Genomic DNA, 27,297 nt, shown 5'->3' on the forward strand with positions numbered 1-27,297 from the left:
TGTGTGTGTGTGTGTGTGTGTGTGTGTGTGTGTAGGAGAGAGAGATACAGAGAGAGAGCAAGAGCGACACCAGAGAGAGGAGAGGGAGACACACACACACACACACACACACAGAGAGAGGTCATGTTCACTTGAGCTCCGGAAACTTTTGTTCAAAGTTTTCTTCATTGTGGATTTTTTTTTTTACTAAAAACTTTTTGGATCAGTTTCCTGAAAGGATTACAGGACTCACACAGGAGTCAGGGACTAACTCAAGGACACGTTCTCCACTGGGGAAGCTAGAGCCACGGGGACAGAGAGGGGGGGGGGAGAAATAGAGAGAGTGACAGAGAAAGAGAGACATTGGCCTGAGGGAGACTTGTTTCAATGCAAGAGAGAGAGAGAGAAGTAGAGTGACAGGGAGAGAGAGAGAGCACGTACTGCAAAGCTATTGGCATAAATGTAACTAGGCAGAAGGAAGGTTCTATAAGGGTTCTGTGGTTAGGATAGTGGTTCTCTATAGAACCGTAAGAACTCCACAATTAGTTAAAATAAAAATAAATCGGAGCAAAGAAAGCAGTGAGAGAGAGGACCATGGCTGCTTGGAGCGGCAGGAGGGGGACAGCTGTCTTCAAAGCCCTCCTGACCCGCTGCCTGAGACCCGGGCTGGGCCTGGGACGTCCCGTGTCCTCCGGGGGGTCCGGGAACCCCCTCTGCCCCCCCTGGAGCCCTGAGCTGCGGGGCCGGTCCCATCAGGTACGGAGATTCTTCCCTATCTTTATTCAAGAGTGCGCACTATCAATTTGAGAGCATTTATTGATTTCACGTTCAGATTTGGTAAACTTTCCAATCAAACCCCTCAAATAGCCTCTGCTCACACTTCGATTTGCTCTGCCTGTCCTCAAACTGTGTGCTTGCAAAAAAATCTAAGTGGAGAGAAGAAAGTCAAGAGCACAAGTGCACAGAAGCAGTTTGATTGTGAGAGCAGGAAATATGTGCAAGCAACAATACATTTGAGTGCAAGCACCGAGTTTGACCACAAGCAGAGCAGAGGTTATTTGAGTGTGACGAGGGTGGGGTTTGAGGGGAAAATCTGAACGTCATCCTCATCATCATCCTCTTCTTCCGTCTCGAGCATTAAAATTATGCTCTTCTGAGCTGGCCCCCGTGTTCACAGAGTTGTTCAATCTTTCTCTTGCGTCCTCCACTGTTCCCAGGTGCTTTAAGAAATCAACTATTGTTCCTATACCAAAGAAAGCTAAAATCACCTGTTTAAATGACTACCGCCCAGTCATCTGGGCGGATTATTGTTTTTCATTACAACATCTGTTGTAATGAAATGTTTTGAGAGGCTTGTTTTGGAACATATTAAATCTGTCATTCCTCAGTCCATTGATCCATATCAGTTTGCTTATCAGTCGAACAGGTCTGTTGAAGATGCCATTTCTATTGCTTTGCACACTGTACTAGAGCATGTTGACAGATGCAACACGTATTGCAGACTGTTATTCATTGATTTTAGCTCTGCTTTCAATACGATTGTCCCAAGGAAACTGATTGTCAAACTGAGAGCCCTGGGCCTGCCCCTCTCCATTTGTGATTGGATTCTAGATTTCCTGTTGGGGAGGGAACAGGAGGTAAGAATAGGAAGCTCCACCTCCTCCACAATAGTCACAAACGTAGGTGCCCCCCAGGGTTGTGTCCTCAGTTCTTTTTTGTACCTTCTTTTTACCTTTGATTGCTTTGCAAAGCATAAACTAAACCGCTTTATTAAATTTGCGGATGACACCACTGTCATTGGACGGATTACTAACAACGACAAATCCGCTTATAGACAGGAGATTAAAGACCTGGTACAATGGTGCAGTGACAACAATCTTGACTTAAATGTCACCAAAACCGAAGAAATCATCGTTGATTTCAGGAAAAATGCCTGTTTGCCCACTCCTATTAGCATAAATGGAGCAAATGTGGAGATTGTGGATTGCTTTAAGTTTTTAGGAATGCAGATCTCCAAAGACCTTAAGTCAGGGGTGGGCAACTATTTTTCATCGGGGGCCACATGAGAAACCCAGATTGTTGCCGGGGGGCGAACAAATATTGTCATGCCATAACCCATGGATGGGCAACTTTGATGATAGAGAGGGCCACAAAAAAATGTCCTCGCTACCAATTTTTGCTGAGGGCTGAACGGCGCCAGCGTGAAAAATTTTGGGCATTTGAAGCAAGGTTTAGAGGAATAACTAATTTTAAATTAACAGTTGTGATGTCATTATTCAGTCTTAACCACCAATATTTGATCCTTTTCTCACTCACTCCTATGTCACCACCTGCTCTCCCTGCAGGGCTTGAAATTAACTTTTTTCACCACCTGCCATATGGCTGCTAGATTTTAAAGTTACCAGCCATTAGAATTTCCACTAGCCAAAATGTTTTTCTTGAAATAAACCAGAATATGAGTGTGTTAATTTAAGCATAAGTATCAGTAAGTGGCCCGGGATTCTCAAAGCCTGTGTTGAGGGTCACACAAGAACAAAAATGCACTCTTGAAGCTAAATAAATCCAAAACCAACAAGTTAATTATTTAAATTTCTACTTCAATGTAGAACAGTCATTTCTTACACATGAGATTACTTTTAGCCTTTTAGTCATAAATATTATTGAAAGATATTCCATATTCCAGACTGAAATGCTATAACAGAAGAGTATTGGCCAGAATGACATGAACATTTGGACACTTATTCAGCGGGTATCTTGCATGTTGCGTTCAGGTGCACTGTAAATTTTTTTTTTTTTTTTTTTTTTTTTTTGCAATTCCATCGCGGGCCACACAGGGGGCGCCCGCGGGCCGCATACGGCCCGCGGGCCGTATGTTGCCCATGTATGCCTTAAGTGGTCGCTTAACTGTTCTCTGATTGTCAGGAAGGCACAACAACGTCTCTACTTCCTGAGATGCCTGAAGAAGGCTGGTGTTTCCACCAAAACTTTGATTAATTTCTATAGATCTACGGTCGAGAGTCTTCTCACAGGCTGCATTACTGTCTGGTACAGTAGCTGCTCTGCTGAGGACCGCTGTCACATCGACAGAGTTGTGAGAACAGCCCAAAAGATCATAGGTGTAGACCTGCCTTCTGTGAGAGACATATATGTAAAAAGGTGCCGCAACAGAGCCGAGAAAATAATTGATGAGCCCAGTCAACCAGGAAATGGTCTGATCACCCGACTTCCTTTGGGCAGATGCTTCCGGTGGGAGCGCTCCCCAGAAAGGAAGGCTAAATATAGGGTTCGTACAAGCAGACTGGTGAACAGCTTCTTCCCAGAGGCAGTACGGTTCTTAAATGAATAAATAGCACAATTGCACCTTTTTGTTTTAATCTGTTATTTTATTTTTTAGATCTGCTGCTATTACTGTACTATTTTATTATTTTATCCTTTTATTTTTTCTTATTTTTGCACTATGCAAGCGTGCCATTATGGCCTAACAGCACTTTATTACGTCGCCTTATAATCATATTTTACACTTTTACCATGCACTGTGCCGACATGCTGAATGTATCCATGTCTACCATGTCTGTCATGTGCTCTCTGTATTTGTGTTTCTCTTTTTCATACCACGATGGAGGTGTGGCTTGTGAACAAGAATTCCAATGCATTTTAATGTAAATTTCTATGCAAATGGCAAATAAACTAAACTTGAACTCTTCAACCACTTATCCGGGATCGGGTCGTGGAGGCAGCAGTTCCAGAAGGGAACCCCAAACTTTCCTTTCCCTGGCCACATTATCCAGCTCTGACTGGGGTATCCCAATGCGTTCCCAGGCCAGCGTGGAGATAATCTCCACCTAGCCCTCGGTCTGCCCTGTGGTCTCCTCCCAGCTAGACGTGCCTGGAACACCTCGCTAGGGAGGCGACCAGGAGGCATCCTTATCAGGTGCCCGAACCACCTCAACTACGCGAAGGAGCAGCGGCTCTATTCCGAGTGACTGAGCTTCTCACCTCATCCCTAAGAGAGATGCCAGCCACCCTCCTGAGTAAACCCATTTCGGCTGCGATCTTGTTCTTTTGGTCATGACCCATCCTTCATGACCAAAGGTGGGGGTTGGAACGACCTGTAGATCGAGAGATTTGCCTTCTGGCCCAGCTCTCTTTTCGCCACAACGTTGCAGTAAAGCGTACGCAATACCGCTCCCGCTGCTCCAATTCTCTGGCCTATCTCCCGTTCCATTTGTCCCCTCACTCGAGAACAAGACCCCGAGTTCCTCCGAGATCCTGACTCCAAGTGAAGGATACCTTACCCCAAGTGAAGGAGTTCTTACCCCAAGTGAAGGAGATCCTTACCCCAAGTGAAGGAGTGCTCACAAATCTGAACGTGAAATAAAAAAATCATGCTCTCAAATTGATAGAGTGCGCTCTTGAATAAATATAGGGAAACATCTTCATAACAGGACCTGTACAGCCTGTCTCTCTCGGACCCGGAGCTGTTCTGGGGCTCAGCGGCCGCACACAGGCTGCGCTGGATCAAACCTTTCAGCCGTGTCCACGACTGTGACCTCAGCACAGGCAGCATTCGCTGGTTCCAGGGCGGCCAGCTCAACGTCTCCGGTAAGAGTCTGCCAGTCAGGCTGTCAGTTACTTCCAGAGATAGGAAAAGTACACAAAAGTACTTTTTTTTTTTTTTTTTTTTTATAGAACAATAAACTAACAAGACAAACAGGCTCAGACACAGGAAAATAAAAATAAAATACATACATCAATGACGTTTGGCATTGTTAACGTGGTGCTACCAGCCACAAAAGATGCTTATATAGTGAGGGATATTGCGCATAGGACCCCACCAAAGGGGTCCACATGAAACAGACCGGGCAAGCTGTCCATCACCCCCAACCTTAGTCACCGCTCACTAATCATTTTTAACCTCGTCAAAGTAGCCCAGAAACGGGTCCCAAATAGTTAAGAACTTTCTAAGCGAGTTGGTTCTCAGGAACCTGAGTCTCTCCATCTGTATAACAGAAACCATGTCCATCAGCCATATTGAAAAGAAAGTGAAGAGGAGGACTTCCATTCCTTCAGGCAAAAGTACACACATTCTTGATTTCAAATATGTTTTATTTGAGCATGACAATATACATTATATACTATATGTACACACAGTATAGTCTATTCCACTTATACAGATATAAGTTCGACCATGAAATGCTCTTTTTTTACTTTGAACATATATACATACATACATATAGATATACAGATACAAAACATTAAAGAAAAAGAAAGAAAAGAAAGAAAAAAGAAAAGAAAAAGCTCTCCATTAACTTTAGTTTCTCAGTTCTATTCTTGACTCTCCCCTAACCCCACCCTATTCCATTGTCACTAGGTAATTTTATTGATATTGAGAGAAGAGTGCCAATTTTATTTTACAAGTGCAAGATAGTGAATTAGAGGCGACCACACCTTATCAAAATATGAAAGTTTGTCCATAAGAGTGTACCTTATTCTTTCTAAGTGGAGTGTGTTTGTAAGGTCGTTAAGCCACATCTTTGTGGTAGGGGCTTCCCTTTTTTTCCAGTGCATGAGAAGCAATCTCCTTGCAGTGATGAGACTATAGGATAGGAAGCATTGCTGGGCATTGGTCAATTTCATAGTATCATCAGACACTCCTAGAATAACAATAAATGGGCCTGGTTCTAGGTGGATTTGTAGTATTTCAGATAATGATTTGAAAACCTTGATCCAATAAGCCTGAACTTTGGGACAATCAACAAAACTATGTAGCAGTGTATCGTCTGCTGAGAGGCATCTGTCACATGTCGGGGATATCTTAGGATATATTTTATGTAATCTCTCCTTGCAGTAGCGGCTCCAGCCAATTGTGGCTGGGGGGGCTAAGGGGGGGCTTAAATATTTACAGCAGGGGCTAACTTTTTCTACATAAATAGACAGTGGTTCTCTTCTCAACCTGTGGTACAGGTACCACTGGTGGTACGCGGGGGCCCCTCCCTCTCATACATTCATATGGTGGTAATTTCTCAGGTACTTGTGTAAAAAAGTTGAGAACCACTAACATAAGAAATAATAATAATATGATTGATAGGGTGTGAATTAGGCTCTAATATTAGACAAGGAGGGCCCACTGCTTTTCCTTTGAGAGCCAAATCCCCAACCCAACATTATGCATGTAAGTGCTTCAATGAGCTGAAGACTGACTGTGTATTTAGCCCTATGTCACACTGTATGTTGAGACTGATGAGTCCAGTTACACAAGGCTATATGCAGCACACGCATTTAGATGGTAAATCAAGCAAAGCCCAGCAAGTTGGGCGGAGCCAGGCATGAAATCAACAGGGCAGAGGTGTTTACAGCATTCAATATCAAGCCAGAGGACAAACAAGTATGAGGAAAAGTTCATAATTGAAGTGGAAAACCACAAAATAATATATGACACAACACATCCTTTTTACAAGGACAACACCAAGCAAGCCCACCCCTCCTCTGCTTCTCCAGTTGGGAACAATGATCTTCTGCCTGTTTGTTGTTGTATTTATCCAACATACAAATTGTCTCGCTCGATTTCACCGTGAGAACCTGTCGGTCTCATCACTCCAGCTGTCTGGTGGAGCGGAGCCGCGACGTGCTCTGCACGCAGCCGGTTGGCGGAGCACAGAGCACGGAGTGAAACCGGAGAACAGCTGCAACGCAACGCAAATGCAACCAGTGCAATCCCGGCGTTATGTTCACATTCACACCACACGCATGAGCACGGCGGCCAAAAAACACAACAGCACAGTAGGCAACGCAGTCTTAACAAAGCCATTATGTATATATCAAATATAAATTCAATGCCCTGGGCTGGCAGGCAGCCTACCTGTTAATGCGCTCGATCCTAGAACCTGTGCTGTCCACTCCAGTCCAGTCCGTGTACAAAGCAAAATAAAGTATCTCCTTTGTGATAGCCATCAACATAAACGCTTGATCAATATAAAGGCGCGCGATACTAACGCTAGACGCTTGTTTTATGTCCATTTTCCGTAGATATTGACATGTCTTATGGAAGTTTAACTTCCGCGGTTACTTGAGAGACGCTTTGCCTTGGAGATGGAACAGGCCACTTTGAGCAGAGCAGAGGGGAGGTCCTTCTATCACACCATGCAATAATACGCGCCAGTATGGGGAGAACCCCTCTATAGAAAATGGGCCGGCCCGGTGCAGACAGCCACTGATGCTGTGTTCAAGGATGCTGGGAATTTTCACTTCTATGATGTATTAGCCTAGTTTAGTGTTATAAATTGTTTTTCTCCAAAGAAATTTCCAGGGGGGGCTTAGGGGGGGCTTGGCTAATTTCAGGGGGGGCTGAAGCCCCCCCTAGCCCCCCCCTGGCGCCGCGCATGTCTCCTTGGAGTAATGAAGACGGTGCAAAATTTTAAATTGAATTAAACGGTGTCTTTCATTGTTAGAGCATTGATGGATGTGCTCCAAACCTCCCTCCCATAGACTGTCCGAAATCTCAGTGCCCATTTCCTCCTCCCACTTTGTTTTTATATGAGTGGAATCAACTGGGTTAAGAGACTGTAAAGTGTCATATATGTACGATATAGCTTTTACTGAGCATGACGGGAGTCGAAGACATACATCGAGACTAGAGCCTCTAAAGGTTTCAAAGTTTTGTATGTGTTTCCTTACATAAAAGTACACACATTCTTAAGTAGAAGTACAGTTACTTGTGTAAAAAATACTCTGGTAAAAGTAGAGTAACATCCAGCTTATTTATTAAAAGTAAAAGTAAAAAAGTACAGGCTCTGAAATATAATAAAGTATGAAAGTGAAACGTATTTCTACTGGCTGTTAGTCCGTGTCACTTCCTGCTTCAGCATATGAACCAGCATCTGAAAAAACATGAATGGTGGTGAACGGCGAGAGACGATACTTTTTTATCCCGTTTGAATTGTGCCATGAAGTCCACATGTAAACTTTGTAAATTTAAAAGATAACTTTGCAACTACCAACAGCTCATAATCGGTTCCGCAGTCAGCGCCTGGCAGTGTTTTGGCAGAAAGAATTTACACAGCAGCACACAGTAGCAATAAGTGCGCAATTGAGATTTTTTGTAGAAATATTGAAATGCTATTTCACAGCCATTTGCAGTTATTTTTTATATTTACAGCAGTGACCCACGCTACTCTACCTCTGATTGGTTAGCCTTGTTGCGTTCCATGCATTCCATACATTCCAAAGCAGCAGAGAGCAGATGAAAATGTTGGTGCGAAAGACAGACAATTTCAGGTCCCCCAGCGAAAACACCTCAGCCACGCTGAGTGACAAGCAAATTTGACAATGGCACTTCAAAAGGTTGCAGACCCCTGCGTTAGCTGCTAAGAATGTCTCATTTGCATATATTTGTTAGCCGAAATGCCTTGTGGACCTACAGTAAAACACCTACAAACAGTATCGATTGATCAACTCCAACAAGTCTTAGCGCGGACGTCCACTCTGCACCAGAAACCCCGAGATATCAGCCGTCCGTCAGTTGTCGGAATGATACACACTGGTTAGATGACATGCTGTGTAATCAGCTGTGTAGGAAGAATGTCGCTGTGTGAAAACCCTGTAACTCCATTTGTGGTGATTTTCATATTTTCACTACAGTTGAAGGAGTGCATGTTCCTCTGTGGTTTGAGGTAATTCTTTGACCTCTTGAGCAGATGAAGACATTTCAAAACCCTAAACTGAAAAAAGGCTTTAAAGCAGCTACGAGCAAGATTTTCGATTGTTATTAAACAGTCTAAATTTAATATCGATGCATCACATCTTACCTCTAATAGTAGACGAGACCAACGCCGAGTAGTCTCGCTTGAACCCCGAGTGAATCGGCCATGCAGTGTTGTCTTGACGATTAGTCTGTCTGCAGCCGGGGCAGATCAGGAAGTGAAATTAAACGGTTTGCGGCAGCCACTTCGGCCATCACCACAAAATAACAAAATTACTTCCAAACAAACTGTTAGAATATAACGAGAAATGTTCGCGAGAGTAGCAAGCCCCTGCATGGTCTGTTGCTAGGCAGAGCGAAACGGTTGAAACAATCGAAAATCTTGCTCGTAGCTGCTTTAAACTTCTTTAAAAGTCTTTCAACTTAAACATGGCTGATTTTCATCCCGCAAAGTCGACATTTTGGAGATACAAGGTTTTCACCTGACAGTGACTCAGAATGTTCACCCTTATGTCTGAACCACCTTCCTCTTTTTACCAAGTGACACTGAATGTGCTTTAACCTCCCTGGGGTGTGTGCGTGTGTGTGTGTGTGTGTGTGTGTGTGTGTGTGTGTGTGTGTGTGTGTGTGTGTGTGTGTGTGTGTGCGTGCGTGCGTGCGTGTGTGCGTGCGTGTGTGTGTGTGTGTGTGTGTGCACGCACGTGCATGTGCGTGTGTGTGTGTGTGCATGTCAGTGAACTGTCTGGACGTCCATGTTGAGAAGCACCCCGACCGCGTGGCTTTGATCTGGGAGAGAGACGAGCCGGGCACCGAGGTCCGGATCACCTACAGGTCTGTCAAAGGCTCTCACGCTATGCAGACGATACACATCTTTATAGATAATAGCCTTTATTGCCCCACAGGTCATTTGTTTTCACACTAAGTACGTGCTCAGAAACATAGATGACCACAACATACAGATACATACATACATACATACATACATACATACATACATATACATAAATAGATAACCTCCACCCCTATGAGCCACTTTGGCAATATTTGGTAAATGTTTTCTGTTGTAATCACATGCTATATGTGGTCTAGTATTATTTAAATTAATCCAACAGTTAATCCACAGTATATGTACAGGGCAAGTGTATTTTGAATGTTATAGGTGTATTGTAATACTTGCAATTGTTGTGTTCTTGGGTGCTAGAATTCAATAAGATATAATTTTTGTTCTTTGCGATGGTGGAATGGGCCGTAGTGTACTTTATTGCACATGTGCAATGATGAAAAAACAAGGCTAGGTCAAAACCTAGCATTTGGCCGGCGTAGGAAAGCGTTGATGAGCCTGTTGTCAGCCAAAGTGGCTGGCCGATTTGAAATTGTACCAGCCACGCACATTTGTTTACCAGGCAGGCATATTTTGTATTCCCACTTTTGTGTGTAAGGGACAGTTCATTATTTAGAAGGGGGGGATCACTGGAGGGATTTGGAGCACTCTCAAATAAAAAGATGTGACCCTTCTCTGACCAAAATATCTTTTTCCTTGACCCTCCACAAGTGATTGTAAAAATATGATTGACCTTCCCCAAACAAATCACTTGTGAAACAATGCAGTGTCAATAAAATCATAGGCAGGCATGGGACAAAATTAGGCAAAGCACATAAACAGCTCGACTTGCACTATGAGATAAGAATCATCTCATCTGGCCATGGAATAAAATATTAAATTAGGATGCATATTATGTTCACAATTCTTAGAATATTATAATAAAATTTTTCCATTCCTTCTTCACAAAGAAGCAATGCTGACATCTATTTTGGTTTATATAGTGCACCTCTCCATGCACTGTGCATCCACAACAAAACCTCTCCAGCTCAGATTTTTCATTTGTTTCTCCTCTAGATCGTCCCGTAGTTTCTGGTTTACAACATGCTTTCTCTAACTTGGCAGCCGCCCAGTTGTCGTTGTGGCATCATATTGGCCGCTGGTAGGCTACAAATGCGTTCCATAACAGACAGAATAGTGGTATTGCGAAGTTGCCGAGGCAAATGTATTCTGACACTGTTAATGAGTGTTACAGCAATATACAAGTTAATATTCTCAGCTTGTAGCGTGCGACTTGGGCGCTGTAACAGAAATCAAAGCCGCTGGATGAGGTGAGATGAACTGTTGGATAATTACGCGCTGGTGAAGACCAGCTTCAAAGTGCAGATAAAAATATCATCAAAGTTGCAAATTGATTTGATACTGTCGGCCGCCATCCATCGCTCATCTAACAGGTGTTTCTGCAGTCCTGACGTAATATAGCCTATTCAGGTGTTTGTTTTTCTTCCTTGGGATTTTAAGAGAAGTTCAGTCTAGGGATGGACATTTTGAAGAAAAAAAATACATAATCGAAATTCGGCAACATTCGATCAAAATTCCATAATATGATCGACATGATTCCTTAACGATTATCGATTTTCTATTATTTATGCCCATCCCTAGTTCAGTCATCAAGCCTTATTTTCCCTACGTTGACTGACGAGCATTAAACCCGAGAGATTGCCTGAAGAAGATAGCAGTTTAACACACTGCTATGTTTTACATGCAGGGATGTAAAACAAGTGGGCCGTTGGGCAGTGGTGGCCCAATGGTTAGAGAAGCGAGCTTGTGACCGGAAGGTCGTCGGTTCAATCCCCGGGACCAGCAGGATAAATATGGCTGGGGAAAGTGAAAAGGCAGCATTTGCCCCTCCCTCATTACCACCACTGAGGTGCCCTTAACCCAGGATTCCAAGTGTGTGTGTGTGTGTGTGTGTGTGTGTGTGTGTGTGTGTGTGTGTGTGTGTGTGTGTGTGTGTGTGTGTGTGTGTGTGTGTGAACAGGGCGCTCCTGAACAAGAGAGCATTGCTCTCAGTGAGGGTTCCATGTCGCTGTTCCGACCTCTCGCTGTTCCGACCTCCCCTCTCCCAGCCCCCATGCCTAAACCTAACCTCCCCCAGACCCCAACGCAAAACCTAACCTCTCCCACCCCCACGCTTAAACCTAACCTCCCCCAGACCCTAACCCAAAACCTAACCTCTCCCACCCCCCACGCCTAAACCTAAGGTCGGCATTGCGAGTGGTCGGCATAGCGGGTGGACACCCTCAGTGAGACTCCCCCTGTATAAATAAAGGTAAACAAAAAAAAAACAGCCTTCCGCACCGTAACGAATGTCTTATTAGTTACTGCAGTGTACAATAAGACATTCATTAAAATGAAAAGTACAAAGTCGGCCGACTTTGGCTGTGTAACGTAGACGCTGGCTAGCATTAGCTAGCTATGTTAGCTTGTGCTTGTGACTAGTAGGTGGGCCAGAGGAGTTGTATGAAACATGTCTCCTAGCAAAGGCTATATGGACCAAACACAAATGAGGACTTGGAGAAGTCAGCAAGTAAGTAGGACTAACGTTACAAGTTCTGAAAATGTGTGCCTTCGTTATTTATTCCAGCTAACGGTATTGGTTGTTCATATTGTCTATGAAAGGCAGCTGTGCTCAGCTAACGTTAGCATTAGCGAGCGCTAACATTAGCGCTTTACAACCGATGCTGGAATGAGACATATTTTCAGAACTTACCACTTCAGTCTTATTTTCCCTACTCACTTCCAAGTCATCTCATCTTTTATTGCGATCCCAAATCCGTTATTCCATGAGACTGGTGTGTTAGCCAGGTGTTATTCTATGAGACAGGTGTGTTAGCCAGGTGTTATTCTATGAGACAGGTGTGTTAGCCAGGTGTTATTCTACAAGACTGGTGTGTTAGCCAGGTGTTATTCTATGAGACAGGTGTGTTAGCCATGTGTTATTCTATGAGACTGGTGTGTTAGCCAGGTGTTATTCTATGAGACAGGTGTGTTAGCCAGGTGTTATTCTATGAGACATGGTGTGTTAGCCAGGTGTTATTCTATGAGACAGGTGTGTTAGCCATGTGTTATTCTATGAGACAGGTGTGTTAGCCAGGTGTTATTCTATGAGACTGGTGTGTTAGCCAGGTGTTATTCTATGAGACTGGTGTGTTAGCCAGGTGTTATTCTATGAGACAGGTGTGTTAGCCAGGTGTTATTCTATGAGACAGGTGTGTTAGCCAGGTGTTATTCTATGAGACAGGTGTGTTAGCCAGGTGTTATTCTATGAGACTGGTGTGTTAGCCATGTGTTATTCTATGAGACTGGTGTGTTAGCCAGGTGTTATTCTATGAGACAGGTGTGTTAGCCAGGTGTTATTCTATGAGACAGGTGTGTTAGCCAGGTGTTATTCTACAAGACTGGTGTGTTAGCCAGGTGTTATTCTATGAGACAGGTGTGTTAGCCATGTGTTATTCTACGAGACTGGTGTGTTAGCCAGGTGTTATTCTATGAGACAGGTGTGTTAGCCAGGTGTTATTCTATGAGACAGGTGTGTTAGCCAGGTGTTATTCTATGAGACATGGTGTGTTAGCCAGGTGTTATTCTATGAGACAGGTGTGTTAGCCAGGTGTTATTCTATGAGACTGGTGTGTTAGCCAGGTGTTATTCCATGAGACAGGTGTATTAGCCAGGTGTTATTCTATGAGACTGGTGTGTTAGCCAGGTGTTATTCTATGAGACATGGTGTGTTAGCCAGGTGTTATTCTATGAGACATGGTGTGTTAGCCAGGTGTTATTCTATGAGACATGGTGTGTTAGCCAGGTGTTATTCTATGAGACAGGTGTGTTAGCCAGGTGTTATTCTATGAGACAGGTGTGTTAGCCAGGTGTTATTCCATGAGACAGGTGTATTAGCCAGGTGTTATTCTATGAGACTGGTGTGTTAGCCAGGTGTTATTCTATGAGACATGGTGTGTTAGCCAGGTGTTATTCTATGAGACATGGTGTGTTAGCCAGGTGTTATTCTATGAGACTGATGTGTTAGTCAGGTGTTATTCTATGAGACAGGTGTGTTAGCCAGGTGTTATTCTATGAGACAGGTGTGTTAGCCAGGTGTTATTCTATCAGACTGGTGTGTTAGCCATGTGTTATTCTATGAGACTGGTGTGTTAGCCATGTGTTATTCTACGAGACTGGTGTGTTAGCCAGGTGTTATTCTATGAGACTGGTGTGTTAGCCATGTGTTATTCTACGAGACTGGTGTGTTAGCCAGGTGTTATTCTATGAGACTGGTGTGTTAGCCATGTGTTATTCTATGAGACTGGTGTGTTAGCCATGTGTTATTCTATGAGACAGGTGTGTTAGCCAGGTGTTATTCTATGAGACATGGTGTGTTAGCCAGGTGTTATTCTATGAGACAGGTGTGTTAGCCCGGTGTTATTCCATGAGACAGGTGTATTAGCCAGGTGTTATTCTATGAGACATGGTGTGTTAGCCAGGTGTTATTCTATGAGACAGGTGTGTTAGCCAGGTGTTATTCTATGAGACAGGTGTGTTAGCCAGGTGTTATTCCATGAGACAGGTGTGTTAGCCAGGTGTTATTCTATCAGACTGGTGTGTTAGCCAGGTGTTATTCTATCAGACTGGTGTGTTAGCCAGGTGTTATTCTATGAGACTGATGTGTTAGCCAGGTGTTATTCTATGAGACTGATGTGTTAGCCAGGTGTTATTCCATGAGACAGGTGTGTTAGCCAGGTGTTATTCTATGAGACAGGTGTGTTAGCCAGGTGTTATTCTATGAGACAGGTGTGTTAGCCAGGTGTTATTCTATGAGACTGATGTGTTAGCCAGGTGTTATTCTATGAGACTGGTGTGTTAGCCAGGTGTTATTCTATGAGACTGATGTGTTAGCCATGTGTTATTCTATGAGACTGGTGTGTTAGCCAGGTGTTATTCTATGAGACTGGTGTGTTAGCCAGGTGTTATTCCATGAGACAGGTGTATTAGCCAGGTGTTATTCCATGAGACTGGTGTATTAGCCAGGTGTTATTCCATGAGACTGGTGTGTTAGCCAGGTGTTATTCTATGAGACAGGTGTGTTAGCCAGGTGTTATTCTATGAGACTGGTGTGTTAGCCAGGTGTTATTCCAAGAGACTGGTGTGTTAGCCAGGTATTATTCTATGAGACTGATGTGTTAGCCAGGTGTTATTCTATGAGACTGGTGTGTTAGCCAGGTGTTATTCTATGAGACTGATGTGTTAGCCAGGTGTTATTCTATGAGACTGGTGTGTTAGCCAGGTGTTATTCCATGAGACTGATGTGTTAGCCAGGTGTTATTCTATGAGACTGATGTGTTAGCCAGGTGTTATTCCATGAGACTGATGTGTTAGCCAGGTGTTATTCCATGAGACTGGTGTGTTAGCCAGGTGTTATTCTATGAGACTGATGTGTTAGCCAGGTGTTATTCCATGAGACAGGTGTGTTAGCCATGTGTTATTCTACGAGACTGGTGTGTTAGCCAGGTGTTATTCTATGAGACTGATGTGTTAGCCAGGTGTTATTCCAAGAGACTGGTGTGTTAGCCAGGTGTTATTCTATGAGACTGATGTGTTAGCCAGGTGTTATTCTATGAGACTGGTGTGTTAGCCAGGTGTTATTCCATGAGACTGGTGTGTTAGCCAGGTGTTATTCTATGAGACTGATGTGTTAGCCAGGTGTTATTCCATGAGACTGGTGTGTTAGCCAGGTGTTATTCCATGAGACTGATGTGTTAGCCAGGTGTTATTCCATGAGACTGATGTGTTAGCCAGGTGTTATTCTATGAGACTGGTGTGTTAGCCAGGTGTTATTCTATGAGACAGGTGTGTTAGCCAGGTGTTATTCTATGAGACAGGTGTGTTAGCCAGGTGTTATTCTATGAGACTGGTGTGTTAGCCATGTGTTATTCTATGAGACTGGTGTGTTAGCCAGGTGTTATTCTATGAGACAGGTGTGTTAGCCAGGTGTTATTCTATGAGACAGGTGTGTTAGCCAGGTGTTATTCTACAAGACTGTTGTGTTAGCCAGGTGTTATTCTATGAGACAGGTGTGTTAGCCAGGTGTTATTCTATGAGACAGGTGTGTTAGCCAGGTGTTATTCTATGAGACAGGTGTGTTAGCCAGGTGTTATTCTATGAGACAGGTGTGTTAGCCAGGTGTTATTCTATGAGACATGGTGTGTTAGCCAGGTGTTATTCTATGAGACAGGTGTGTTAGCCAGGTGTTATTCTATGAGACTGGTGTGTTAGCCAGGTGTTATTCCATGAGACAGGTGTATTAGCCAGGTGTTATTCTATGAGACATGGTGTGTTAGCCAGGTGTTATTCTATGAGACATGGTGTGTTAGCCAGGTGTTATTCTATGAGACATGGTGTGTTAGCCAGGTGTTATTCTATGAGACAGGTGTGTTAGCCAGGTGTTATTCTATGAGACAGGTGTGTTAGCCAGGTGTTATTCCATGAGACAGGTGTATTAGCCAGGTGTTATTCTATGAGACTGGTGTGTTAGCCAGGTGTTATTCTATGAGACATGGTGTGTTAGCCAGGTGTTATTCTATGAGACATGGTGTGTTAGCCAGGTGTTATTCTATGAGACTGATGTGTTAGCCAGGTGTTATTCTATGAGACAGGTGTGTTAGCCAGGTGTTATTCTATGAGACAGGTGTGTTAGCCAGGTGTTATTCTATCAGACTGGTGTGTTAGCCATGTGTTATTCTATGAGACTGGTGTGTTAGCCAGGTGTTATTCTATGAGACAGGTGTGTTAGCCAGGTGTTATTCTATGAGACTGGTGTGTTAGCCAGGTGTTATTCCATGAGACAGGTGTATTAGCCAGGTGTTATTCTATGAGACTGGTGTGTTAGCCAGGTGTTATTCTATGAGACATGGTGTGTTAGCCAGGTGTTATTCTATGAGACATGGTGTGTTAGCCAGGTGTTATTCTATGAGACATGGTGTGTTAGCCAGGTGTTATTCTATGAGACAGGTGTGTTAGCCAGGTGTTATTCTATGAGACAGGTGTGTTAGCCAGGTGTTATTCCATGAGACAGGTGTATTAGCCAGGTGTTATTCTATGAGACTGGTGTGTTAGCCAGGTGTTATTCTATGAGACATGGTGTGTTAGCCAGGTGTTATTCTATGAGACATGGTGTGTTAGCCAGGTGTTATTCTATGAGACTGATGTGTTAGCCAGGTGTTATTCTATGAGACAGGTGTGTTAGCCAGGTGTTATTCTATGAGACAGGTGTGTTAGCCAGGTGTTATTCTATCAGACTGGTGTGTTAGCCATGTGTTATTCTATGAGACTGGTGTGTTAGCCATGTGTTATTCTACGAGACTGGTGTGTTAGCCAGGTGTTATTCTATGAGACTGGTGTGTTAGCCATGTGTTATTCTACGAGACTGGTGTGTTAGCCAGGTGTTATTCTATGAGACTGGTGTGTTAGCCATGTGTTATTCTATGAGACTGGTGTGTTAGCCATGTGTTATTCTATGAGACAGGTGTGTTAGCCAGGTGTTATTCTATGAGACATGGTGTGTTAGCCAGGTGTTATTCTATGAGACAGGTGTGTTAGCCCGGTGTTATTCCATGAGACAGGTGTATTAGCCAGGTGTTATTCTATGAGACATGGTGTGTTAGCCAGGTGTTATTCTATGAGACAGGTGTGTTAGCCAGGTGTTATTCTATGAGACAGGTGTGTTAGCCAGGTGTTATTCCATGAGACAGGTGTGTTAGCCAGGTGTTATTCTATCAGACTGGTGTGTTAGCCAGGTGTTATTCTATCAGACTGGTGTGTTAGCCAGGTGTTATTCTATGAGACTGATGTGTTAGCCAGGTGTTATTCTATGAGACTGATGTGTTAGCCAGGTGTTATTCTATGAGACAGGTGTGTTAGCCAGGTGTTATTCTATGAGACAGGTGTGTTAGCCAGGTGTTATTCTATGAGACAGGTGTGTTAGCCAGGTGTTATTCTATGAGACTGATGTGTTAGCCAGGTGTTATTCTATGAGACTGGTGTGTTAGCCAGGTGTTATTCTATGAGACTGATGTGTTAGCCATGTGTTATTCTATGAGACTGGTGTGTTAGCCAGGTGTTATTCTATGAGACTGGTGTGTTAGCCAGGTGTTATTCTATGAGACTGGTGTGTTAGCCAGGTGTTATTCCATGAGACAGGTGTATTAGCCAGGTGTTATTCCATGAGACTGGTGTATTAGCCAGGTGTTATTCCATGAGACTGGTGTGTTAGCCAGGTGTTATTCTATGAGACAGGTGTGTTAGCCAGGTGTTATTCTATGAGACTGGTGTGTTAGCCAGGTGTTATTCCAAGAGACTGGTGTGTTAGCCAGGTGTTATTCTATGAGACTGATGTGTTAGCCAGGTGTTATTCTATGAGACTGGTGTGTTAGCCAGGTGTTATTCTATGAGACTGATGTGTTAGCCAGGTGTTATTCTATGAGACTGATGTGTTAGCCAGGTGTTATTCCATGAGACTGATGTGTTAGCCAGGTGTTATTCCAGGAGACTGGTGTGTTAGCCAGGTGTTATTCCATGAGACTGGTGTGTTAGCCAGGTGTTATTCTATGAGACTGATGTGTTAGCCAGGTGTTATTCCATGAGACAGGTGTGTTAGCCATGTGTTATTCTACGAGACTGGTGTGTTAGCCAGGTGTTATTCTATGAGACTGATGTGTTAGCCAGGTGTTATTCCAAGAGACTGGTGTGTTAGCCAGGTGTTATTCTATGAGACTGATGTGTTAGCCAGGTGTTATTCTATGAGACTGGTGTGTTAGCCAGGTGTTATTCCATGAGACTGGTGTGTTAGCCAGGTGTTATTCTATGAGACTGATGTGTTAGCCAGGTGTTATTCCATGAGACTGGTGTGTTAGCCAGGTGTTATTCCATGAGACTGATGTGTTAGCCAGGTGTTATTCTATGAGACTGGTGTGTTAGCCAGGTGTTATTCTATGAGACAGGTGTGTTAGCCAGGTGTTATTCCATGAGACTGGTGTGTTAGCCAGGTGTTATTCCATGAGACTGGTGTGTTAGCCAGGTGTTATTCCATGAGACTGGTGTGTTAGCCAGGTGTTATTCCATGAGACTGGTGTGTTAGCCAGGTGTTATTCTATGAGACAGGTGTGTTAGCCAGGTGTTATTCTATGAGACTGATGTGTTAGCCAGGTGTTATTCTGAGACAGGTGTGTTAGCCAGGTGTTATTCCATGAGACTGGTGTGTTAGCCAGGTGTTATTCCAAGAGACTGGTGTGTTAGCCAGGTGTTATTCCATGAGACTGGTGTGTTAGCCAGGTGTTATTCCATGAGACAGGTGTGTTAGCCAGGTGTTATTCCATGAGACTGGTGTGTTAGCCAGGTGATACTCCATGAGACTGGTGTGTTAGCCAGGTGTTATTTTATGAGACTGGTGTGTTAGCCAGGTGTTATTCCATGAGACAGGTGTGTTAGCCAGGTGTTATTCCATGAGACAGGTGTGTTAGCCAGGTGTGTTATCCAGGGAGCCCAGAGAGATTCAGCTCCAGCAGGCAGAGCAAGACTGCTGCGGCTGCCCAGCTATGCCGGCCGGTTGCCTTGGGAAGAGCCTGGTGACGCGAGGTTAGGTTGCCATGGACACCTTGGTCTCTAGTGATTGCCCCCTCATAGAAATGCTGTGCAGTGGATTGGTGTGCAGCAGACTTCACTCAACAACTCTGGTTCCCAAATCCGCGACTAAATCGGCCCGGACAAACCCAGATACAAGGCCGTCCCCGGCAGCCAAAAGACATGCTGCTAGGATGTTGAGGACAAATAAGTTTGGGTAGAAACCAGTTTTTGAGTGTGTACAACGTGTTTAATGTGTACGTGGAGATAGCGGGTGATAACGCGCGTTACAGTTTGGAATACAAGTCAATACTGGACCAGGCTTTATGTGACTTCAAATACATTTTAATTCAATGTTTTTGGATTGAATTGGATTTAATTTGGATTTAATTCAATAGAACACAAGTCAAACTAAGACACTTTGCAGATTAAAGGATAATAATTGTCATTCTTGTCAACTTGTCCTTTAAGTGGCCTAGGAATTTGGAACATGGTAAAATGGACACTATAGTTTATCTTATCTTTACAAATGCTGTTATCTATACATCTCTCTATCAGAAACGCCTTAACTACAACTCCATAAATGTAAAGGAAATGTGTCTTGGTGACGGTACATCAGGCATATCAACAACTTACAGCTTCACAGTTAAATAAAAAAGGGGGCAAACTTCAACTCCTTGCAGGTGATCATAACAATGCAAATAAGAATCAATCAGGTTTCCATCAGAGACCTGTACATTGATGGCCAATTTGCATCCTTTGATCTTCTGAAGAGGAAATTTGAGTTGCCCCAAACACACTTATAGAAACATACAAATTAAACATTATGTTTGATCCAAGATTCATGACTTTGAAGTTCTTCCAAATGAACATGCTTTTGTAATGTTTTATTAAGCCCTCCTCACTCCAAGCATCAGGCCCTGTACATCTGATAAGCAGGATACGTTTGGGGGGCCTGCCTCGCAGTGGACAGACAGTGAAGTATTCATAGAACCAGCCATATGCAATTATAACCCTTATGCATTTTATTTGTACCTTTATCAACATGATAGGCCGCAGTTATTTTACTGCTAATTAAATACACTCAGTGAAACACTCAAAGTCAAGCTGACTGACTGCACTTGCCATTTTTACTTTTACTTTGTTTTTGTCTGAATGCTTATAGTGTTGAATATTTAAAAATGGCATTAAAGTCCCTGGAAACCAGAAATATTTTATTATTATTTAGCATTTTGAGTTCATCACATCACAGGAGCCTATGTTAATAAGCCACCAGCCAAATTTGAATGATGATGAACTTCGCAAAGTATATAAATTTAGGTTTGACAGTCATGGCAAAAGTCATGAGAATCAATTATATTTTAGAGTGTATTTTCTCCCGCGGACTGTGTGGGCGTGTCCCGTCTGCAGCAGGGAAATTTCCCTCTCTCTCTCTCTATAATATATAATAATTTCTGAGGCACACAATTACTAACATAAGACCCTAAATAACATAGAACGTTTTTGTGGATTTTGGTTTCCAGGGACTTTAACTATGTTTATCCACTAGGCTCCAAATCTCACTTCAGTATTGCTCCTGAGAAAGTTATTTTTATTTATTTTAATCCGAAAATAATGCTAAATGTAAATTAATTTAAATGCAGGGGTAAATAACGTTATATAACCATACAACATACATAATAATAATAATAAAATGCTGTCATCACATTCCAATGGTATGAGGCCATGTTTCATCACACATGAATGCAATTGGGCTTTTAGGATTCACAAGGGTCTCAGCTTTGTTGCCATACTGAATTTCTACAATTCCACGAGTGTTTAGGCACCACAGTGTGCAGAAATAGGGAAAGAAAAAAAGGTGAGAATAAACATATTTTCACTGAATGCAGAGGGCTGTCTTTAGGACCCTGGAGCTCTTAAACCCTATGTAGCTGATTATGTCAGAGGTAAACATGGCTGTGAAGCTAGACTCCTGCGGTTCTAATGACTTCACTTTAATCCTTGTACATTCTGCATTTTTGCACTTTTTAAGTGGAAATCTTTTACCTTTACCATGTTATTACTCTGCAAATCACTTTGAATGGCCACAGTAAGTGCATGCCTACTGCGATGAATATATGTCTTAAAAGTCAGACACCGCTAAACTGATTGCAGCCATAATAGGGCATTCATACAACAGTAGTGGAGCAGCACTAACACATGAGGGGTTTCTTACATACACTATATTCATTACATCCAGCCTCCATTCCTCTTTGGATAAGCTACATGGAGCAACAGGTTACATCCAGCCTCCATTCCTCTTTGGATAAGTTACATGGAGCCAGCCTCCATTCCTCTTTGGATAAGTTACATGGAGCAACATGGGCCAAAGTGATTGTCATTTATGATAAGAGGCCAATTATTCATTTGTAAGGAAGGGTTGATGTATTAAAGTTGCAGCTTGATATGTTGCTGTGAGAGCGAGGTGTAGGAACCCGTTTGAAAAAATAGTCATGCCCATTTACCTTTGTAAAAAACAAACTTCACCGATTTTGGTATCTGCAGTGGTCCCTGGGAAATTTGGTTTGGTTGGTACATAGTGGTACTTGATCTGAAACATTTGGGGACCCCCTGATCTAAACTATTTTAACCTATGCCGGCATTCCTCAGCCTTGAACCCTTCGTGCCTTACCCTGGGGCCCCTGTCAGCCAGGGCCCCCTGTCAGCCAGGGCCCTGTGTCATCCTGGGGCCCCTGTCAGCCAGGGCCTCCGGTCAGTCACAGGTCTTGGCATGCCGAGTATGTGTTTGTGCTGCTTTCTGCTCCGTTTCACAGTAGAATGTGGGAAAACAGGCCGGGGAGAAGAGAAGGGGTCTAAATATTTATTCCTTCTCAAACAGCCAATCAGCTGTGACACAGAGAGGACAAATATTAGATGAGTGAACGTTCAGGACGTTAGGAGTTGGAGTTGTAAATAACCTGAGGACCAGACAGTGACATGTTTAAACCTGACAGTGGAATCAGAATATGTACTGTCTGGAAACAGAATAGGCTGTTTGCTCATTGACTAGCCTTTATCTGGAAAGACACCACACCCTCTTCCAAAGACGCTGACAGAGTTATTTTCCATATTGCCGTTGTTTGATGAAACCTTTTATTTTAAATGTAAAGTTTCCACAAACAGAGGAACAGCCATGTCTGCAACTTGACCACCGTGAGTTTGAGTTTCTCCAATGTGGTTTTGAAAGGATTTAATTAGACCGGCTTTCTCCTAAACCTAAACCAAAGAGGAGCATGAAATCCTTCAAGTCAAGTCAAACACAAGTTCACCAAAATTACTTTATTTTAATATTATTATTTTACAAATGTATGAATTGATAAGCTTCAGTAAGTTAACACAGAATGTAGAAGAATGACTGTTGTGATCAGAGTTTCTGTTATCTCTCTACCTACAGTCATTGAATTCTAAATCAAATTTAACAATTAAAGAAAAATCCAGATTTGGGTCTGAGAGACAAACTCTCATCAAATGGGGGTCTGTGGCTCTAATGTGGACTAGGTTAGGGTCCTTGACATGGAAAGGGTTGGGAATCACTGGATTATAAAATCATTAGAAGCAGAGATCAACTTTTCTTACAATAAAAACAAATGATTATCTTACTCTCACCAAGTTTGTATCCTATCAAAACAATATTGCATTGAAAAGTCTTAGATATGTATATTGTGCCGGGGGCATTAATGTTTTGCTTGCTTGTTTTTCGACACAAAATGTCTGCTGTGGAAAAGGTAGATTAAGGACTCATTCCCCACCGGCTTCCCACCCGCAGACACGGCCAATTGTGCCTGACCAAACCGGAGGTAACACTGTGTTTCGAACCTGCGACCCTCGTGTTGGGAAGCAGGGAATCCTGCCGCTGCACTACAAGAATAGATACCTCCAGGGAACAATATTCCGGTGGAATCAGTGAAATGCTACATTTATATGGAAATTCATAGTATTTGATCACAGACATCTGGGTCGCAAAGCACAGGTGATTTTAATCCAATAGCAGCTGACTGTGAAGACAACTGTAGCCAATGAGCTGTGGCATTGTGCCATATTGTGTGTGTATATATATATATATATATATATATATAGTATATTCACATTGTATGGGGGAAAACATCATGATGAGAATACTATGACGACTATGTAGTTTGTAATTAACTAAACTACATGGCCTGAAGTAGTTCACTCCTGAAAAAGCTACTGAGATTTGAACGTGTCATGGTATGGTTAGATGGTGTAGTGTGTGGACCCAAATGCAGAGGAGAGAGAGGCAGCAGGCAAGGCAATGCAGACCAGGAAGGCAAGGTTTTTAGGAGAAAATAAGTCTTTACTGAATCATACAAAAACAAAACAACAAAACCCACTAGCCAGAGGCTAGGCTCTACTCAGGAACAAAATGTCAAAACATACAGATCACTAGGACAGGGTTGCTGATACCACACCGGAGAACAGATAGACAATGATTCGACAAGGACAACACACAGACAATATATACACAAATGGATAATCAGGAACATGGGAGACAGCTGGGGAGGCAGGAACACAGGGGGCAAAACGGGAGAGCTGATTGGTGGGGAGAACTCAGGTAATGGGGCAGACTAACGAGACACATAGGCAACAGGTGGGAGGAATTAAGACCGACTAACAAGGGAACATGGGCAACAAGTGGGGAGAAGACAGACTAATACACATGGGAAAACCATAACAAACTCCTTTCTCTATAAAAGGTCCACTGAGTTTACTCCTCAGAAATCACACACATACAGCAGGCCACACCGTGGCCTGGGCGGTACAGAATGTTGTTAAACTACCACCTAATCGTGCGTTCCTTTATCGCAAAATAACTGGGATGTGGAGGCTAAATTACGTCACATCCGTTTTGTTAGCATTCCATTTGCAGAAAAGTTGAGCTGGGAAGTTCACTGTTCACTGGTCAGATCCACTCGCTAGCCAGGCTAGCCATTGTTGATAACAAGGAATTTCGTGGCATTTTGCGCATACAAACACTGCAGCCTCATGTCCACACAGATAGAAGTAGGGTGTGCTGTGTGTACAGCTGATTTAATGAGACACAAACAAGACAGAAGTGCTAACTAGCATTTATACGATTATAACTACTGTTGTTGCGCGGATCAGCCATCTTGGATTTTTTACGTCGGGGCTGCTGAGGCTCCCATGAGTTTGGAATGGGAAATACCAGCTCTAGTGACGTCATGTCCCAGCTCATGAACTTTGAACCGGTAAGATTACCAGTTCCCAGTTATAAAGGAATGCACGATAAGTACTGCAAATGTAGTTAAATTAGTATAGTCAACTACTCCCCAACACTGCATGGACTTGACTTGGACTTAAGCCTCCAGACTTGAGACTGACCTCTGGCCCATTCGCATCTGGCCTATATCACAGATTAGACCTGCTGTATGACATGTCTTTTTATCCCGTAATATTCTGATCATCTTTTGGGACTGTTTATTATTTCTTCTTCTTGAATCTTTTAGATATTATTGTGACACAAGCTTCACTGTACGTCTGTATGTTCTGTCCGGCCCTCAGGGAGCTGCTGGAGACGACGTGCCGCCTGGCCAACACTCTGAAGAGCCATGGGGTCCTTAAAGGGGACCGGGTGGCCATCTACATGCCTGTGTCCCCGCTGGCGGTGGCGGCCATGTTGGCGTGCGCCCGTATCGGCGCGGTGCACACCGTGGTGTTCGCAGGCTTCAGCTCCGAGGCGCTGGCAGGGAGGATCCAGGACGGTGAGTAGAGACAACACTGTATAGACTGTTTTAACTCCACAACATAAACATTCTACATTGGCAGTAGCTTACTTGCTGTTGCAGTGTTTGCTAATACAATAGACCCTTCTCACGGGGGCCATTTTGTGTCGAGAAGCCAGGGTAAACACAGGTGCAAGCAAAACACTAATGAGGGTTTCCAAATTCCAATCATGGAAGTTGGAAACCCTCATTAGTGTTTTGCTTGCACCTGTGTTTACCCTGGCTTCTCGACACAAAATGGCCCCCGTGAGAAGGGTCTATAGCTGACAGGAAATAAGCTCGGTTTCAAACGGTTCCAAATGTAGCAACACAATTCCGTGAAAACTGTCTATACCGCTCCATGTGTCCGTTCAGCTCAGGTCTCCTCAGGCTCAGAGCCTACGATAAAACTATTTTCGTTACACAGCCAGAGGACGTGGATAAACAAGCACAAATTCGCAATAGCTGCGACCAGATATGCACATTTCTGAAATGCAGTGTGATATCATCCACACCATTGTGATGTCATCCACACCATTGTGATGTCATCCACTCCATTGTGAAATTTGTCCCCCTCCCCCTTTTTAGCCAATAGGCATGAACTAGGGATGTTCAACAATTATCGAAAATCGATAATTGATCGTTAAGGAATTGAAGCGATCATGTGGAATTTTTATCGATTATTGTTATTATTTAAAAATAATAATAATAATAATTGTGGACTAGGTTTGGGTGGAATTCGTTCCTCCTCACCCCACTCCATTGCACAGCCGACTAACGTGAGGTGGAGCTTCATATAGTCTCTAGTTTTCTGGCTGGGCACGGGCCTTTGTGCCAACAAAACTGTTTTAAACATGGGGAATTCATGCGCCGGGGACAGCAGAGTGTTGGAGAGGAGACACATTGAAATAAAGAGTTCATTGCGGAGAACACGTTGTCTTTCGTATTTTCTGCCATAGGCATTCATTTTGTAAAAAGAAAAAAGAATAAATAAAAAAATAAAAAAATATTATTATGAATATGATCGATAATCGATAATTGATCGTTAATTTTCCCGATTTTCGATTATGGAAATTTTTCAAAATGAACATCCCTAGCATGAACACAAACACACACACACACACACACTTGACCTCCATGCCAAATTGCAACCTCCTAGGCTGAATACTAACCGCAGCTAAGAAAAAAGAAGCTCAGAAATTCCTATATTAAAGTCGTAAATCTTTGAGACAAATCTCAGAAATTTACAAGAAAGACAACTTGATTATTCCATAATGTTGTCAGACACATATCCTGTTAACACGTTCACTGCCAACGACGTGTTAATACGTTTTCAGAATCCAGCTGTTGACTGCCAACGACGTGTTAACACGTCGTCAGAATCGATTTTTTTTTTTTGACGGTGGGATGTGCATCTAACCCTTTTACATCTCTTATATAAGTATTGGACGTGTACAACGTGTACAACCCATTCCACCGACCCACTAAGTGGCGACAAGGAAGGAGGAAGGCAAGCAAAAAGCAGTGTGACGAAGCCATTATTCTCATGAAAATGGATTGGCGGAGGCGCTTTCGTTTTCGCGCTGATTGCTGGCGGTGCGGGATTGCAAACTTGCATGGTGGATTGCGGATGGAGCACACTTTGAGGCACGCAGCATAAATATGACCAGAATCGCAAAAGCTCCATCAGAGCTCTCAACCAAAACTCCAAGAAGCGAGCGAGTCCAACCAGACTTCCTCAAAGAGCGGCCGCGCAGACAGGCTCACAGCCGCACAGCAGCAGCAAAGCAGTGAGACTGGTGACAAGCTTGTGGTGCAGCAGGCTATTTTGCCTTGCAAAATAGCACCAAATTGGAAACAGCCATAAAAGGCTTTTAGAATGGGATTTTCAACCCATTCTTTTTTGTTTCTTTTTCGCTCTAATTTAGAGTAATTTAATTTCTATTCTGAAATTTATTTGAGAGGTCGAGAGTATGAGAAAGTGCATTTGCACAGGTAGGAAAGTGCTTGTGACACGGCGCTGCAGCCAAGAAGAACGCCCACGGAGGGAGGAGTTGAGCAGAGGGGAGTTTCCTGCTGTTATGGAGGAAATTACTGTTCAAAACTATTGTTTAGGTCTTACTGATGCCAAAAATGAATGGTTAAAGTGACTGTTCTATCGAATTTCACAAAAAGCCGTTTATCTCTGAATATTTTTTCTGACGCTGAAACCATGCTGTATTCAACTGCTAATGCTTACATAACTACTAACTCTACAAACTAACTCTTTTAGACAGAGAAAGCACACATTCTATTAGTTCTTTTTAGATGATTGGTGTTCACGAAGTCCTAACAGAAAAGAATCCTCG

General features: G+C 43.2%; 1 protein-coding gene across 1 annotated transcript in view; it reads left to right on the forward strand.

Annotated features, from left to right (window-relative positions):
- The first annotated feature begins 394 nt into the window (after nucleotides 1–394).
- LOC310789532 (acetyl-coenzyme A synthetase 2-like, mitochondrial) overlaps nucleotides 395–27,297 on the forward strand; it is an 81,380-nt gene continuing 54,477 nt past the window's right edge. The window contains exons 1-4 of the mRNA XM_083651168.1: nucleotides 395–735; nucleotides 4,425–4,581; nucleotides 9,412–9,508; nucleotides 24,750–24,949. Of these exons, the coding sequence (XP_083507294.1) occupies nucleotides 574–735; nucleotides 4,425–4,581; nucleotides 9,412–9,508; nucleotides 24,750–24,949 (616 nt within the window). The 5' untranslated portion in view covers nucleotides 395–573. The remainder of the gene's footprint in view (nucleotides 736–4,424; nucleotides 4,582–9,411; nucleotides 9,509–24,749; nucleotides 24,950–27,297) is intronic.

Source organism: Poromitra crassiceps (assembly GCF_964638095.1).
Source record: "Poromitra crassiceps genome assembly, chromosome: 14".
Classification (NCBI taxonomy): Eukaryota; Metazoa; Chordata; class Actinopteri; order Beryciformes; family Melamphaidae; genus Poromitra; species Poromitra crassiceps.